Here is an 18,616-nt window from a genome sequence, read left to right on the forward strand (position 1 = left end):
TGACAGTGCAAAGTTGCCCAAGTCATGATGATTGGGGTCGTTGAATCGGAATTTACAAAACTGACCTGAAATCAACAGATGGGACTCATTGAAAAATATATTGTTACTTTGGCAGACTGTGCAGTCCATCTGGAATGTAAACTGTTGAACTGTAAGTCTGTTTAGTACTAAGCAGGCAATGGACTTTTACTGAGCAAGCAAAGGTCAACTAAATTAAGAATCTAACTGGATGTTAATCCTACTTATTTAAGATGTGAAAACGTGGAATGTTTTGGCCTATTTAGCATGCTCTTTCCACAGCTTACATATAACTTGTTCTATTCTGGACTCCACCCCATTTGTCTAATCCCCTGAGGAAAAACTATGCAAAAATGTTCCCTTTGGGATCAGGTAGAAATTCTGCCTGTAACCATCTGCCATGGATATGACATGGCATGGGAAGACTTCATAAAGAAAGGGAATACTGTGCAAAACAAAATTGACATTTGACACCTCCGCACATCATCAACAGCAATTTGCATTCCTGTTGCACTCTTCAGATCAGAAGATAAACTTCTCGGAATACTGTACAGGGTAGAGGGAAAGATAGTGGACAGCAACGAGGAGAAGGTGGGGGGAGGAACAGAATTAAATCGTCATCAAAAGCTCAGTTGAAGAGGAGAGTTTTTAAGATCGCTTTTGAAAGCATAGAGAGGAGCGTGGAATTCAGGGAGGGCGTTGCTGTCACAGACCATTTGGCTTATTTAGCATGCTCTTTCCACAGATTGCATATAACTTGCTCAATTGTGGACTCTAGCCGACTTGTCTAATCCTCTGAGGGAAAACTATGCAAAAATGTTCCCTTTGGGATCAGGTAGAAATTCAGCCTGTAACCATCTGCCATGGATATGACATGACATGGCATGAGAAGACTTCGTAAAGAAAGGGAATACTGTGCAAAACAAAATTGTGGGATTTAGTATTTATGTGCTGAAGATCAAATATAAGCTGAGATAAATGGTACTTCTCATATTATTGACAGTACTCTCAGCTATTGATAGTCACACTGTTGTTTGTAGATAATCTCTGTATATCTCACAACTGTAATATCTGACTGGGAGACAGTGTTCTGGGCCCACTATCCACAAGTCCCCAATTGCAGACCGAATTTCTTGCTGCTCCTGAGCTCCAAGCTTGTGATTGACAGCACTCTGTACTGTGGGTGAAAGTTCTCCCAGGATTGGGAATTCCTGCTCACCGTGTACAGCATGGTTGATCACAATAGGGGTACCAATAGATCAGAGTGCTGGAGCTGAAGGAGAAAAGCAGCAGTCTAGTGGAATGGAGAAAGAGGAAGCCAAAAGCACTGCTTTTTGGGGGGGTTGAAACTGAGAGGAGCATAGTGGAGGGGGGCAGAAGTTTCACATAGCACTTTTGGGGGTGAAAGAAGCTGGGAACAGTACTGGGGTGGGGGGAGACAGGGAGAGAAGTGATTCGGAGGGGGAGACTCTGTGAGCAGCATTTTGGGGGATAGAGAGAGTGCGCAAGAGTGAATGAGCGAGAAAGAGCAGAAGTCAAGAGCAGTGGTTGTGGGAAGAGGTAGGAGAAGTTAGGATCAGTGCTGTGGGGGGGGGGGGGAGAAGCTGAAAGCAGCAATTTTACAGGGGAAAGGAAGCTGGCAGTAATATTTTGGAGAGAGGGATGGGTTCTTTTGGGGAAAAAAAGAAAAGACTTTCATTTATATAGTGCCTTTCACGACCACTGGACGTCCCAAAGCATTTTACAGCCAATGAAACAGGGTCTGGATGATCTGTTGAAAACCCAAATGTCATTTTGTGTTTTTATTTGAAGATCCAAAATCTACCAATTGTAAAGAAGTGTTCAAATTTAACAAAAATGCACGATTTCAATTGTAAAAATTAAAAGTTTTCCATGGGAGCATTTCCCAGACACCTTGAAATGCACCACCATTTGGGGAAGGGAGCCAGCATTTGGAAGGACAGTTATAATTCTAATAGTGTTGCCTGCAGCCTGACTGGAATGATTCTATGATCAATAAGAGTGGGTTTGAATCCTCCATTTGTTATTGGGCAATTGTTTTTTTAAGAAAATTAATTAAACTAGTACTTGATTTTTCTGCTGCTACTTGGAGGTGGGTTGTTTAAAAATAAGGACAAGTACTTTTCAAATGTTTCTTAATTTTTAGATTAAGAAAATGCAATGCCCACGTTCATTGCAGATTCTGAAAGATTGGGAAATGAACCAAAATAATCAATGTTTTTCTCAGACCCACTAGAAAATAAATCTCATTATGTTCAACACTTGAACTCCATTTCAGACTTTCATGTATTTAAAGCAAAGGAATGTAGCTACAACTTCTGTTGAACTTCTGGTCAAGGCATTTGAGATGGCCGTGGTGGGCGAGCTCAAGGCTGTTGACGACCTGACTGCAGACTGCTGGTACTCTGCTTCGGCCGGGGCAGTCTGGCCCAGCTGCCTGTCTGGCACCAACAAGGGCACCCATTGAGAGGCTGGCACAAAGACAGCACACAAGTTTGAGCGGCACTCCTCCGTGCTCTCCGACATTGTGCACAAGCTCGCTGGCAGATGGCCCAGTGCACTTAGAAGGTCCCTGTGGATTGCCATCAGTCTTCTTATGTATGGTGGGGCCTCGATGTCTTCATCTGTACCCTGTGCGGCAGCACTAGGATGTGAGCTCTCCCTCTGGCCAGTGGCTTCCTGAGCCGTCTTATCCCTTGCCCTTTCTCCATGTGCTGACCTCTCTAGCCCACCCTCTTAACTATGCCAGCCGTGGCTCGGTGGTAGCACTCGCATCTGAGTCAGGAGGTTGTGGTTTCAATTCCCTCTCCAGAAACCTGAGCACAAAGTCTAGGCTGACACTGCAGTGCAGTACTGAGGGAGTGCTACACTGTCGGAGATGCCGTCTTTTTTTGATGAGACGTTAAACCGAAGCCCCGTCTGCCCTCTCAGGTGGACATAAAAGATCCCGTGGCACTATTTCAAAGAAGAACAGGGCTGTTCTCCCTGGTGGCCGGGCCAATATTCATCACTCAACAAACATCACTAAAACAATGATCTGGTTATTATCACATTGCTGTTTGTGGAACTTTGCTGTGTGCAATTGGCTGCTGCGTTTCCTACATTACAATAGCAACTGCACTTTAAAAAACAGTTCATTGGCTGTAAAATGCTTTGGGACGTCCTGAAGCCGTGAAAGATGCTATACAAATGCGAGTTCATTCATTCATTCATTCATTCATTTATGCGCGCAGTGCCAGTCTCTGCTAGTGTCTGTGTGAGAGGTTGAGTGATGGCCCCAGTTGTGCAGTGCTGCCCTCGTTGTCAGCGTCTTCTGCTTCCTGAGGGCTGATTGGAACTCCTGGAGCTGAAATGGAAAAATGGGACAAGGGTTAGCACAGGTAAGCAGAGACAGATGGTGGGTTTCTGAAAGCAGCAGCCACTTGTCGCACACCATGTGTAAGGATGGCATTTAAGGGAGAAGGGAAGGAGGGAAAGATGGTTTCAAACCCTGCAGGACTTCTCCAGCCTCACCAGATGTCACACTCCTGACGTGCCACACGTCCACGATGCCCATCACCTGGTCTTCAGGTGGGGACAGCACATGAATGGTGCGTGGCCCTCCTGGGGCTCCCTGCTCCCTGTTATCATGTGAAGTTGCCCTGCAAGAAAGAAGGGAAGTGTGTCGGCCTGAGGGGAGTGAGAGGTTTTGAGGACCTGCTTGTCCGAATAGAATAGTGTTGCTGGCGCGTGAAAGATGGCAAAGGTGTGAGGAGGTGAAGGAAGTAATAAGGAGGAGAGTAGCAGGTGCAGAGGGCTGCAGTAGGAGCCAAAGGAGATGGAGTGAAGTGTGCTGCAGTGATTGGAGGAGACGGATGGAAATCGGGGGAGGGAAGGGTAGTGAGTGCTGGGGCAAAAGGTAGTGCAAGGCTAAAACATAAGAATTAGGAGCAGGAGTAGGCCATATGGCCCCTCGAGCCTGCTCCATCATTCAATAGGATCATGGCTGATCTTCGCCCTCAACTCCACTTTCCTGCTCGGTTTCCCATATATCCCTTGATTCCCCTAGTATCCAAAAATGTATCGATCTCAGCCTTGAATATACTCAATGATTCAGCATCCACAGCCCTTTGGGGTAGATAATTCCAAAGATTCACAACCCTCTGAGTGAGGAAATTCCTCCTCACCTCAGTCTTAACTGGTCAACCTCATTCCCCCTAGTTCTAGCCTCCACAGCCAGGGGAAACAACCTCTCAGCAGCTACCCTGTCAAACCCTCTCAGAATCTTGTATATTTCAATGAGGTCACCTTTCATTCTTCTAAATGGCAGCGAGTATAGGCCCACTCTATTGAATCTCTCCTCAAAGGACAACCCTCTCATCCCAGGAATCAATCTAGTAAACCTCCATTGCACCACCTCTAAGGCATGTATATCCTTCCTCAGATAAGGAGAGATTAATGAGAAATATGAGTTAGTCAGCTTACCTTGGCTGTCCTGGTGAGGTCATTACATTTTTGGGGGCATTGTAGTCATGCCACCTTCTGCACCCACAAGCTTTGCTATCTCTGCCCATCCCTGTCAGGCAGCTTGCCTGGATATCTTCCTGGTGGCTAGAACATCTATCAGCCTGTTACAAAATTAAATTGACACTACCGGCCTTCCCCTGCCTTGCAAACATGCTCATTGCAGCAGACGTCACATCTGTTGCAGGATGAGCTTTTCCGCCGAACGATATGTGGCGCCAAGACTGGAGTTTTGGGGAAATCACGCCTCGGCTGATTCAGTGCACAAAGTAACCCAGACCTATTTTTTAAAACTTTGTAATTATTTTTGCAAAATAAAAATGCGTCCTTCCCATTCCGAGAGCCGCGTGTCTCGAGTGCAAGGGCCGTGTGTTACCTCAGTCCGCCGCTGGGTCGGTTTCATCGGCTCTGAGACAAGGCAGCTCGATCGAGCAACACTTGGGAAGGAGGTGATCTGCGGAAGAATGCGCCCCAGAGTGGTAACTCCAGGTGACAATCACTTGTGACCCTCAGTATCCCGGCACTCCAGCCTTCTTGGCGTCAGGAAGATGCTCGGGTGTTGAGCAGCCTGGGAAAGGGAGAATAAATCTTGACCAAGCAACACTTGTCAGTTCTTGCGGACTTCAATAGCCGCATTTTCACAGCGCCCTGAGACCGTCCTGCTCGCAAACCCATGCCTCCTTCGCCGAATACATGCGGGACGGTCGTGATCTCGAATGCAGTTCTATGATTTTACTCTGTTATTGAATTCCGATTCTAAAATGGGAAAACTGCCTTTAGGCTGGTGCTTCTGGTAAAGAACGCACAATGCGGAACATTCAATCTCGCTAGCAAACGGTAAAGCACAAATTAAGTAGTAGCTCTCCCCACAAAGCAACGTGGCTTTGTGAAAAAAAAACCTTTAAAGGGACAAATGGAAGCCATTTTCACACCAAAGTGCATATTAAAATCGCCACACTAAATTCACCAACACCTTTATTTAAAAAAAAGGTCTATCAATGAGATCTCCCCCCCTCCCCCCTTTCCCTTGATGCAGTTTCCCTCTCACGGAGTCAAGCTCGCTGTTCTTGCTTATTGAGCACTTCTGTTTTTAGGTACTTTATTATCTCTCTCTCTCTCTTTCTCTCTGTGTGTGCGGCATGTCAATGTATCTTTTTTTGTGTGTTTGGTTGGTTGGTGAGATGCAAATCATTACGACAGCTGCGGTTTGCAACGCCTTGGGTTGGAGCCAGTTGGGTGCCCAGTGACTGGCCGACTCTTGTGTCGCACTGCCACCTTGCTACAACCTGCTGCATCTGCGACCGCGCAGGCACAGAAAGCATCTGCCTCTCTCTCTCTCTCACTTCTCAACGGCGCGCACACCTTAACCCTAACGCTGCCCTGAAAGGAAGGGGCTTCTTTTTCTTCTAAACGTAGCTATTTCCCCGGCTGCCCGCATTTCTACTGGAAGACACTTGCAAGGGCGACGGAGCGGGAGTTTATAAATGCGCCTCTCATCTGGAATAGGCACCCCAAAAAAAACAAAAAGCGGAGATTCGAGACGTTTACGTGGCAAGAATCCCGCTGTTCTAGTACGGGTTTGGAGAACTGCTCCAGTCACTGGGATCTGAAGCCGAGGACAGCAACTCGCGAGTTTATAGTCATACCTTCAGGTGATACAAGATGTTCACTTTCAGGCTCCAGGACTTGCTTAAAAGCTGCTGCAAATGCAATGCAAATTTCCCCTGCAGTTCTGAGGACTGATCTAGCCCTTTGCTTGCATGGAATTTAAATATTTGAACAAATGCGTTCAAAGCATCCAATACAGGAAAAATAGGATCCCTTTAGATTAATGGAGCTCGCTGAATAACCAGGGTCGGCATGAATGATTATAATACCCAGTGCCAGAGCCAGCCTTGTGACCACGAAAGGGTCAGAGGCAGGGATATTTGTGGGGAGGGGGGGGGAAACTGTTCGATATTTTCCTTATGCGCACTTAAAAGGTGCAAGTTCGGGTCACATGCAATAAATAGCGCCCGGCCAAGCCCTTTCAAAAGAAACCACAGTTAAATGGTTGATTTGATCACAATTAATCGTTTCTGTGGAAGCTTGCGAATAACAGTCACCCGCTGCTTTGGAATCGGTCAGAAGTCCCCTAGTCCTCTGCTGAATAATGATCGGCGATTGATCAAGGGGAAATCAGTCGTCCAATTCAACTTTTTGGGGGGAGGTTTAACCCCAAGCATCCGTTTAATACTTTCGTTTGTTACCAGTTCAGGGAGCGTCAGATTGTCGCTGGCTGCCGAGGAAGCCTTGCACAACTGTTAAGTTTGTAATTTAAATATATATATTGAACAGCTAGACCCATATTTTAAATCGTCCCCATTGGCTATTTCACTGCTGGGGCTCATTATATTTCTAGGCGAGCTCAAGGTCAGGCAAAACAAGGAAGGGGGGCTTTACTGCCTCTCTTGCCAGGGGAAAGTGAGGGGGGGAGGTAAAATAAAAGAAAATACCAGCAAAAGTGACTGGTTTATCGAACAACTCCACAGTTTGTCAAAGGAAGGACTGGACAGAGACGTATTGAAGAGCTCGGGCATTCGGCTCCTGCCTGGGGGGAAGCTTTGTTGCTGGAGCGGGGAAGCTTTCCTCATATGAAGAGAGAGAGAGAGGGAGATGGGAGGGTCTGTGAGAGAGAGATCGCTGTCAGCTGAATTCATTACTGTAAACATCTCCCAGGGGTTTTAAGAGGGAAGGGGAAGACTTACATTAGCAATAAACAGTCTGGTCAGACGCATCATTACTGGCATATCACTGCGTGAACCAGGAATACAGGCTGGGGCACAGAAAGAGTGAGAAGTGGCTGTGGATTTTTTTGTTTTGTTGCCTAACGCATATATCCTCTCGTCTCTAGAAGCGGAACCACAGCAGAGACGACACTTGAGGGGCTCCGGTGCTTTGAGGAGAGCTAAAAAAGAGAGGAGAGGGAGGGAGTCAAAGCATGGTCAGACTGGTTGAGCAGAGCCCTCCGCTGGGCTGAGCAGAGACGCTGTTCAGTGATGACAGAAGCCGAGTGGAGTACAAGTCAGCCTACAAACCAACTACTGGAACTGTGCTACACTGTCTAAAGCAAGATTAGCCATCCAACCAGGAAAATCGTGAAGGAGAACCAAAGCAGAGGATGACCGAGACACAGAATCGGGCAGCAACGTAAAGGTGGTTGTAATTCTGTTACATGCTTTTTAAACAGTTAAAATGTTATATTGCAATCTGATTTAATTTTTATTATCTGTTGGTAATATCCATCACTAATAACAATGATCACAATCACCCCTGTTTAAATCTTAGTCAGCCTCAGGGTTGGTGTTTTATTTTTGCTCTCTCTCTTCTGTACTGGGTTTTTAATGGTCTTATTTTATTAACTGGCATGGAGTAAGCTGAAAGCAGTTAATGGTACACTGACAGCCCATAGATTTCTCCAGCAGAGGCAGCTCTAGGTTGAAAAATGCAGCTCCGAGAGTATGTGAATCCAAATGCACTGCTCATTTATTTCTTGTGTGTGCTTTCTTTTAATGGAATAGGATTCTAGATGTACAAGGCGAGCTGAGATGACACCCCGTTCTGACTTGGAGCAGCAGTGTGTGACGAAGGGACTCCAGATTTAATAGACCCACTGAATGCTGCTGGGCTGTGTGCGTGCGTGTATATGTGCGATTTCAAATTGCCAATCACCAGCGAAAGCAGTATGTGATGTGCTTTAGTTATCACCGAGTGTCCTGGTTTAGATGGAAGAATTTGCAGAGAGCGACGCTAGTTAACAAATTGCTGCTTCCTCTATTAAGGCATAAACAAACGGCACACAAGGATTATTCTCACCAGGCACATATACCGTTTCTCCTCCCGAGTGTTTGGATGAAGCAAATACCAGCTTTACATTCACAGGAGCTGCCTCTGGCTTTGTGGATTTTTTAACTGCCTGCTGTTTTACAATTAGAATTCCTTAATTGTTAGAGTGATGGGAGTGTCACGGACCAGAGTCTGTTTCATGGACTGGATTACTTTATTGCATTTATGGATTATGTTTCTGTTGGGACTGTACGCGCAAATAACTGGGGCGGATTTTTGTCCTTCGGAGTGTCGTTGTGATAAGAAATTTGTTTACTGTAATGACCGTGACTTGACATCAGTGCCTGCTGGGATACCAGAGGGCGCCTCTATTCTCTACCTCCAAAACAATGTCATCAACAATGCTGGATTTCCTCTTGACTTGCGAAATGTGCTCTCTGTTCAAACAGTATACTTGTACGGTAACGAACTGGATGAGTTCCCTGTGAATCTACCAAAAAACATGAAGGAACTCCACTTGCAGGAGAATAATATCCAGACCATCTCCAGGGAAGCCCTCAGCCAGTTGCAGAAACTTGAAAAGCTACATCTGGATGACAACTCCATCTCAACCGTTGGCATCGAGGATGGCGCTTTCCGAGAAGCTGCCAACCTTAAGTTGCTGTTCCTGTCCAGGAACCATTTGAGCAGCGTGCCGATTGGGCTACCATTCGGGCTGGAAGAGCTACGGCTAGACGAGAACCGGATCTCCACCGTGTCTGAGCTAGCCTTTCGGAATCTGACTCTTCTTCAGCGCTTGGTCTTGGATGGGAACCTCCTGAACGACAAAGGAATTTCCGAGGGAGCCCTGGAGCAGCTGGTGAAGTTAACCGAGCTCTCGCTGGTGCGGAATTCTCTCACCGTGCCCCCGCCGAACCTTCCAGGTGGCAATTTGGTGAAACTCAGTTTGCAGGAGAACCAAATCAATCAGATTCCAGTCACCGCCTTCACGCAACTGAAACAACTCGAGAGGCTGGATCTTTCCAGCAACCAGCTCCGGATGCTGGTGAAAGGAGCATTCGATGGTATGACCAGTTTGAAACAGATTCTTTTGAGGAATAATCCCTGGTATTGCGACTGCAACATAAAATGGGTGACCAAATGGCTGCAGTCACTTTCGTTTTCTATAAATGTGCGTGGGCTGATGTGTCAGGGGCCCGATAAAGTCAGAGGAATGGCTATAAGAGATCTGAATATAAATCTAGTATCCTGTCCAATTTCTACCGCTGCTCCCCACGTCACACCCATCCCCCCTGCCCCCTTGCCTTCTGTCGTGGCTACTGTCATTTCTACTACTTTTATTCCTGCTGCCAATGCCAGCATTCTTCCCTTCGCACCAGGGTCAACTGCTCTTGTGCCTACAGGAGACAAAGAATTCACAGACTCTTTGCCAGCTGGCCAATTGCGACTCACTGTTCAGTTTGTGAATGACACGTGCATTCAAATCAGTTGGCTGGCCATCTTTGCGGTGACCAAGTACAGAGTCACGTGGGTAAAACTAGGCCACAGTTTAGTCGGTGGCATTGTGCACGAAAGGATAGTTAGTGGGGACACGGAGCAGCTGAGCTTGCTGAATCTGGAGCCCAAATCTACCTACAGGATTTGCATGGTTCTGCTGGACGCCTCAAATAACTTTCACCCCGAGGATGATACAGTTTGTTCAGAAGCCACCACAAAGTCATCGTCTTTTAATACTAAAATGGCCTCGAGTCCCGAGCAGGCAACCCAGCAGGACCTGAGCTCCCCTTTACTGTTGGCAGGGCTGATAGGGGGCGCAGTGATCGTCGTGCTGGTTGGCCTGCTCAGCATTTTTTGCTGGCACATGCACAAAAAGGGGAAATACAATTCACACTCGTGGAAGTACAATCGAGGACGGAGGAAAGACGACTACTGCGAGGCTGGGACAAAAAAGGACAACACAATTCTTGAAATGACTGAGACCAGTTTTCACATAGTCTCGCTAAACAATGAACAAATGCTTAAGGAGGATTTTAGACTGCAGTCGATATACCCTCCAAATGGAGCGATTAGTTATACAGACTGCCATACCAGAAGCAACAGCAGATACTGTACTAGTGGGGCTCCAGATTTGGAACAATGTCATACATGACCATGCAGTACAAAGATCCTTCAGTTATAGGACTTTCTAGAATATATTTGTGAAATATTGTCCAGACAGATTGCGTCTGCCTACTGTGTAATTTATACAGTGTAAAAAAATTGCTATCTTTTCTATTACAAAAAATAAGTAGCAACAATTTTGTAATGCAGTCAAGTGATTTAAAAAAAAAATAAGTAAGCTGTATAGTTGTTGCTGTACAATCAAGGCCTATGTTCATAAATGATTTTTTTTTACCATATGGTGGCATTTAATGACATAGTTTCACAATTGGGGTTTAAAACATCATCTGAACAGTCACACTGACACTCAGTTTAGAAACTAACAAAGACTGACAGTTAATCTGATCTTTCCACCTGCTCCCCTCCCCACCCCTGTTTTTTCACCTTCCTATCCCGAAGGCGTTTGCCTCTTGCTGTGCTAGAGCTTCCCCTGTCACCTGCAGTCTTCCGGCACCTTGCCCCTTGTGGCCTAAAAAGTGAGCGCCGGCACACGGCCTCGGGGGACAGTACAGCCGAGCCCGACATCCATCCTACTTTCTCGGAGGACAGTACAGGCGAGCACGACATCCACCTCCTTCTCGGAGGACAGTACAGCCGAGCCCGACATCCACCGACTTTCCAGCAGGGGTCACTGCATAGCAATCAGGAGTGGTAACTTTAGGAGATGTTTTTTTCTTCTTCTCCTTCATCTTTAGCCCAGGAGCACTGTGGCCATTTTTAGCACCCCAACCTATGGCCCGGCTAGGACCAAGTAACTCAGCCCGGACTGGAAGTTGAACCTGGGAACCCTATGGTCTCCATGACTGAAACCCACATCGCACATCTATCTAATAAGCCACTTCAGGCGCTTAATCTGATGCTTCAGTTGGCTGTTCAGTACTTTCAGTATACTGTACGTACAATATAATGTGAATTGGCTTATAGCAGAGATCTCCTTAGAACTCCAGATAAGCTCCAGCCTTCCTTTTTATTCAATGCTATGATTAGATTTCCCTCAACAATAATTAGATCAAACAGTTCGTTAGAATTCGAACTCTGCAATAGTCAATATTTAATACATTTGAAGAACATGGGTAGTTTCATAATAATGAGGACCGAATTCACGTGGAATGCCTCTGCTGTGGTGGCAGCTTACAGCACAGTTGTTGATTAACGGGAAAAAAGTAAGGTTTATTCTCAAACGACATCAAATAATTAATTCCAAGAGTGCGCACTCCTCGTTTTTGATTTGCTAAAAGTTTGTTGAATTTTTCTTTGAGACCAGGCAGTTTTCAGGAGCGTTTAGAAAATGTAGGTTTAACAGTTCTTGGGCCCGGAGCTACCTAACCGTGGCAACAGTGAAGAATTAGGATGACAGCTCTCTGACCAACTCGGTGCCTGTGAAACTAATCGTATAGGAAGATCGAAATTGTAATACAATTACATGAACTGATCAGCATTCCATCGGGTCCCCACAGGTAATATGAAACATTGGCATCTCCTCCATTCGAATGGAAGCCATTTGTTATATTTCAGACTTGTCGCACAGATGAATGGGCTACAGCTGTGACGCCCAATTATTTTTATAATCAGATATCCAATTGATTGTTGGAACAATTGCCTGAATGTTCAGCTACGTTACATTTTTTACAAAAATGGCACCACTTCTCAGTTTAGCGTGCAGATGATACCTTTCACAGGAACATGTTGCTGTTGCACCGAATGAGTCATACCCAGATCATTCCGATTGGCTGATTTGCTCTTATAATATGGTCGGCCAAATCATCAATGGACTGTCCAGAGATCCCCCGCCTCCACCCCCCCCCCACATATTTACCGTTTTTACTTTTAACCAAGGGTATTTGTTCTTTTCTCCCCCTTTGTTTCTCTCTGTCTCCCTGTGCCTTCCATGCCAGGAGAAGGATGACCTGCTTCCTCCCCCCGCCCCCACCGGCCCTCTGCCAGCTCTGCTGTGTTGGCAGCCACATGAGGCAGATGTACATGAGGGCAGCCCGAGGGGAGGGTGTAAACTCCACCATGGCATGACCGAGATCAGGAACTCGCCATGCATAAGCACAACCTTACCCACGTACCATTCCATGGCGTCCCTGCCAGAGCTCCAACACTTAGGGCTGTGTGCCACGATATCCCTTTTAGCTGACACAAAGGACAGCTTGTTAACTGAAGAATGAGACTCAATTTTAGTGGTGATATTAAGGACGCTGCATTAACAGTATTCTGTGCAATGTCTGGATGATAGATAGGTAAATATTCACACAGTACCTTATCTTGGACATACTGATGTTAATGACAACTGAAGGATTAGCTGTTCACTTAAGTTTCTGGTGATTATATGTTTAATCGATTCAATTTGATTAATCCACACAAACGTTGCCCCCATTGAGATGTTCAATCTTTGTATGCTCCACTTGGCAACAGACAGCTCTGAAGTTGAGCCAGTTTTGGGAATAAGCAATACTGGTAAACAGGCATTACATCCAAGGAGAACAGAACAATAATAAAAATCCAGATTCATTTTTTAAGAAAATGCCTACAGCAAGAATGCTTAAAAATCAAATGTATTAAAATCGACCACTACTTTTGTAATACAGATGTCAGTACATGTTTGTGTAAATGACAGTGTCAAAATATTTTGGTTTAACTTTCCTTTTGTTCCAAATTTTCCGTAGTGCAAGGAACCAAAGTTCATTATCTTGCACCCTCTTGGTGTATCATGTATGTGCCTTGAATTTAAATCATAATGTTAAGTCCTTGAAACCTTCTCATTTCCCCTCATTTTTTTTTGCAGAGAATGTACCAATACATTAAAGAAACAAAGCTTTTATGAAACAATAAACAGCTATAAAAGTTGAACATTTAAAAAAAAAAATCATGTGAATCATTTTAATTTCAGGTTAAAATGACCCTGTGACCTTTGTGTTTGTGCAGCCTTTTTGAGGTCTTTTCTTTGGTTTTGAATTGTTACGGATGCGACGAGCAACCCTTCTTTTGTGAATTAACAATTGCTTTTTACCACTTTAATGTACTTCTAGATACAAAAGACTGAAATGATTGTGTTTTTTTAATGAGAACAAATGCTGTTTTGTTTTTTGTTGTAATTTAAGCAAATACAGTGACCAAGCAATTTGTCTGTGAAAGTAAGCATTTTTGTGGAACAGCACACAATAACCTCTGATGTGATTATTTATTCCCCTTTTTAAAAAAAATAATCTGAGCATTTATTGAATTGGACAGTGTTACATTATACAGTGCAGTACATTCCTTTAGATCCAACATGCAAGGACCTATTGACCACAATTAACAACCAGTTAATCCTTATTTTCTAACAGAGCAATGCGCTGCTAGCTTTTTATTTTTTTACGTAGCTGCTTCGGAGCCAATGTTGTAATAAAAATAAATCCTTTCAAAATATTTTTTCTACTGCAAAAGTGAATTAAAAAAAACCTTTTTTTTTTTACAATGGGTGAAAAAATACCTTTTTGAACCATAGGGAGTTAGGGAGCAAAGTCACTTGTACTCAATTTTCCTGTTTAGCCTTATCTAGATCAGAAAATCTCACGTTGAAAGTGCAACAGTACATTTTATGTTTTGTATATATTTTTGTCTTGTCAAGGTGGGAAAAAGAAATCTCAAGCTTTATATATAAAATGGCTACTTGATGTAACTTATAATAATGCACAGATTTACTTGTTATACTGACAGGTTGCAGATTCCAGAGCTACTCTGTACCTCACTTGCATATTCCTTACTTTCAACAAATTCTCTGTATTTCTAAAACATTGTTTGAAGGATGTCCATAACCAAAATACAAAATAAAGTATGGTCACAATGTATACAGTACTGGCATTAAAACAGCTTTACATTATTCGGAATAAACAGAAGGCACTGAATGGGTAAGGCATGTGAATTGTTGCTCGCATCCTTTCAGAAGCTAGCATTTCCACTGCCCCCAGGACTTACGCAAAGTTGGGCAGCAAATCGTACCCTGTAAGTAAGTATAGAGAGACATGGGAATTGTGAATGCTGCAACGCAACAGGTCACTTGCCCTATAAATGGGTGGAGGTATAGTATAAGACACTAGTTCCCCTCTAAGTCACACACCATCCTGACTTGGAATTACGTCGCCATTCCTTCATCGTCGCTGGGTCAAAATCCTGGAACTCCCTAACAGCACTGTGGGAGTACCTTCACTACACGGATTGCAGCGGTTCAAGAAGACGGCTCACCACCACCTTCTCAAGGGCAATTAGGGATGGGCAATAAATGTTGGCTTTGCCAGCAACACACATCCCAAGATCGAATTAAAAATAACTAGTCCGATAAAGGGCTTCAGTTTGCATATTAAACTGCAAGAGCAAAGCACCTACTATTTGTGTATTATCCAAAGACAGAAGATTGAATTGTTTCCTGTGCTCGTCTGTCACCTATCGAGTATTTTTATATTATGCTCCCCAAAATCCATGGGCTGTGATCCCAGTTGTTTCACTGATGCCTTGCAGTGCTGACTCTGCCACAGTTTGCAGGGTCAATGATAGAATTGTGGATTTGCATGGGGCTCCTGAGTGTCCATGGCACTACAGGTGCATCTTTGACACTTGCCTGCCCCATGTCACTGGAAAATTCCTGTTCATTCCCAACATCGGATGGAGCGGGGAAGGTTGCCCAAATCTTCCTCGAGGTCTGGGCAACTCCTCCCCTCCACCCCGCCGCCCCCCCCCCCCCACCATTTCAGAGGACAGACACAGCTTAGGCCCCCTTCTCTCCCAAATAGGGCTTACTTGCACCCTCTGGAAACCGGTATACCTCACCTCTTTGTTTACCCGCCTTCTGAGGAGGGGAAGCAGAAATTCCAAGTGTATGACCCCTGACCCCAGCTCTTCACCCTTGGCATCACTGGCCTTGTAAAAGACGGGCAGGAGTTCCGCCCTTACAAGGCTAAATGGAATTATCCTTTTTTGGTATGTTCCCCTGGAACTCCCAAGGAGATTTTTTTTACCCACAACAGCTATTTCTTTGCTTCAACCACTATTGAATGATGATGCAGTATAGTAGAGGACACTGAAAAATAGGGTTACAATGCAAAATGATGCTGAGCTTCACAGAATATTGGATTCCTTTGGACAGGATATTACAAAGGAATTCAGCCTTCTCCATATATCAAGCAAAATCACTTAGGCGCTTACATTAAAGCCCAGACTGCATCATCCTTTGTAATATGGGTTGCAGTGGATCTTTTTTATTGACATTTGATTACTCCCTAGAATCTTTTGGTACATTGAAAATTGTGGAAATGTACAAATAAATGCATACTTCTAATATAAACTACTTTTATTCTCTCTGAGGGGTACTTACTATCTAATGAAGGGTACATACACACTTTTTCTCTGCTATACCCCTCTCAGAGGTACTGATAGATCATTTCTGCATCCCAGACCACCATTGGTGCTTAATTTAATTTTTTTTAACCATTTTTCTTAAATTTTAGCCCCCCTCTTAAGGTGCTGACTTGCGCTCGGGTACAGTTCCACAGGTGGTGGCAGCTCTCTTGTAAATTTTCCTAGTGGCCATTCTCCTGTTGAAAGCCTTGACAATGAGTGCTGGCAGATTCCTTTACCACAGAGGGAACATAGGAACATAAGAACATAGGAACAGGAGTAGGCCATTTAGCCTCGAGCCCTCGAGCCTGTTTCAGCATTCAGTGAAATCATGGCTGATCTGTGATCTAACGCCATATACCCGCCTTTGCCCCATATCCCTTAATACTTTTGGTTAACAAAAATCTATCAATCTCAGATTTAAAATTAACAAGCGATCATGGAATCACAGCCATGCCCAATCTTGCCCTCATCATATTCTCCTACATTTCATTAGAGGACACTGTATAATAATCAAGAACAGGAATCCCTCTCCCTAACCAGGGGCACTGACATCAATTGTAGCACTTCCACTACTGTCCAGAGATTGAACTTGATGCCCTTCTCGTGTGTATGACTCACCTCTACACTGACCAATACATTTACCCACTGAACCATGGTGCAGGTTTGGGGAGGTGGGAGGAGAGAAGATTGATGTGACTGCACTCTACCCTGTCAGAATCTGTCTCCTCCCTGCGGAAAGAAAGACTTGCATTTATATAGCACCTTTCACAACCTCAGGACGTCCCAAAGCGCTTTAAAGCCGATGAAGTACTTTTGAAGTGTAGTCAGTGTTGTAATGTAGGAAACATGGTAGCCAATTTGCGCACAGCAAGCTCCCACAAACAGCAATGTCATAATGACCAGATAATCTGTTATAGTGATGTTGATTGAGTTCAGGACACCGGGGATATCTTCCCCTGCTCTTTGAAATAGTGCCATGGGATCTTTTGTGTCCACCTGAGAGAGCAGACAGAGCCTCAGTTTAACATCTCATCTGAAAGACGGCACCTCTGACAGTGCAGCACTCCCTCAGCGCTGCAGCTTAGATTTTCGTGGTCAAATCTCTGTAGTGGGACTTTGAACTTAGAACCTTCTGACTCAGAATCAGAGGCAAGAGTGCTACCAACTGAGTCTCAGCTGACACTACGGAAATGCTTCACCTCCACTTGGTACTTCTTTGTGCAGCACTGCTCATCTATTACTATTAGGCTCAACTTTATTATTGACTCAATTAATATTGTATACACATTCCTGTTATGAAAGGACTTTTGGAGGGTCAACAATAAAAGATAGGTTTCACTGATTGACAAGTTGGTAAGAAGGGGACATGGACTGAGAATTATCATTACAAAGGGGAAGTTAGAAGAATTTATTTTACACAAAGGATTATTAGAACATAGAATGTGTTGGCGGCAGAGACTATAACATCACCTTAAAATAACATTTGATAGGTACTTGAAAAGAAGAATATAAAGAATACAGCGAAAGGGCAGGGAAATGGGATTACAGCAGATAAGGAAAGAACTTGAATCTGTATAGCACTTTTCATGACATCACAAAGCATATCGCAGCCAATGAAGTATTTTCAAAGTGAAGTTTTTTACCTCGCTCGAGCAGTTTTTTATCCAAAATTGACAGTGCTGCCAACAAAAAGAGCTAAGGACAACTGCCTGGCAAAGAATCATGGAGCTCACTCACTCTCTCAAATGTGTACATTGCTTTTTATCTTCACTTGTCCTTCTGCCTCGTGTTAAATTATACTTTGTGATGAAGCCACGCACGGTATACAGAAATAGGAAAATAAACAATTTACACCTAATTGCAATAATTAAAAAATAGAAATTGAAAAAAAATTATCTTCAATTTGTTTTATTTATTTTTGAGCCTTTGGCTGAAGATGAATTAAAATTAATTATTCATTTGCATTATTTATTAATACACGGTCATTTCCTTTTAACTCAACCAAACTGAACCTAACAATTGTGGAATTAATGCTGGACAAGAGTCAAGGGGCTATGGACATCATTTTATATAATATAAACATTGTATTATGATGTATAAGTACTTCAGTATAGTTTTTACTCTGTATATTGTCACATACTGTAAGAAGATACTTTAAAGTATCTGGGATCGGTGGAATGTAAGTAAAAGCAGCATCAACACACATGGATGTCATTTTACTATAATTCATATTAACAATAAATTAAGTCAAAGAATACTGACAGTTATATTTTTCCATCCTGGGTAAAATATGGCGATTGAATGAAAGAAATCGACTTTAGAGGGCAGCCTTTGTTGACAATATTAAAGACCTTGGATTTCCTTTTCAGAAGGACTGGATATGGTGAGTAAATCAGGATTTCCTTCATTTTCATCCTGCCAGTGCGATCTCCACAGCTGGGTGAATTAAAAGTTTAGCATTTACACTAATTGCCAGTACATTTGCATTTCTCGAGCTCAGTGTCAGTGCGAAGCCAAACCTGCTTCGAACCAATGCTAGGCTTGGAGCATAAATCGGTTGAGAAGGCCCAAACTGACTCTGAGGCAAATCCCCCAGACTCCCTCCTTCAGTGAGCTTCATCCTGCTTCAGACCAGTGTCAGGTAAGCTCCTAATGCAAGACCCAAGCTGCATTAATGCAAATTTTCCAACCACCAGTGGAGTCCTGCAGG

General features: G+C 44.0%; 1 protein-coding gene across 2 annotated transcripts in view; it reads left to right on the forward strand.

The window, feature by feature from the left end:
• The window catches only part of LOC147109130 (leucine-rich repeat transmembrane protein FLRT2-like), a 59,986-nt gene extending 49,222 nt beyond the window's left edge, over positions 1–10,764 (forward strand). The window contains exons 3-4 of one of the 2 annotated variants that reach the window (XM_086002750.1): positions 7,436–7,737; positions 8,103–10,764. In XM_086002750.1, the coding sequence (XP_085858876.1) occupies positions 8,537–10,516 (1,980 nt within the window). In that variant the 5' untranslated portion in view covers positions 7,436–7,737; positions 8,103–8,536 and the 3' untranslated portion in view covers positions 10,517–10,764. Of the gene's footprint in view, positions 1–6,513; positions 7,738–8,102 lie in introns of those variants that run through there. The other variant, XM_086002751.1, reaches the window with a different exon arrangement.
• The last annotated feature ends 7,852 nt before the right edge of the window (positions 10,765–18,616 follow it).

Source organism: Somniosus microcephalus, chromosome 12 (genome assembly GCF_052327205.1).
Source record: "Somniosus microcephalus isolate GS21.2 chromosome 12, FLI_Smic_1.0, whole genome shotgun sequence".
In the NCBI taxonomy this organism is placed as follows: Eukaryota; Metazoa; Chordata; class Chondrichthyes; order Squaliformes; family Somniosidae; genus Somniosus; species Somniosus microcephalus.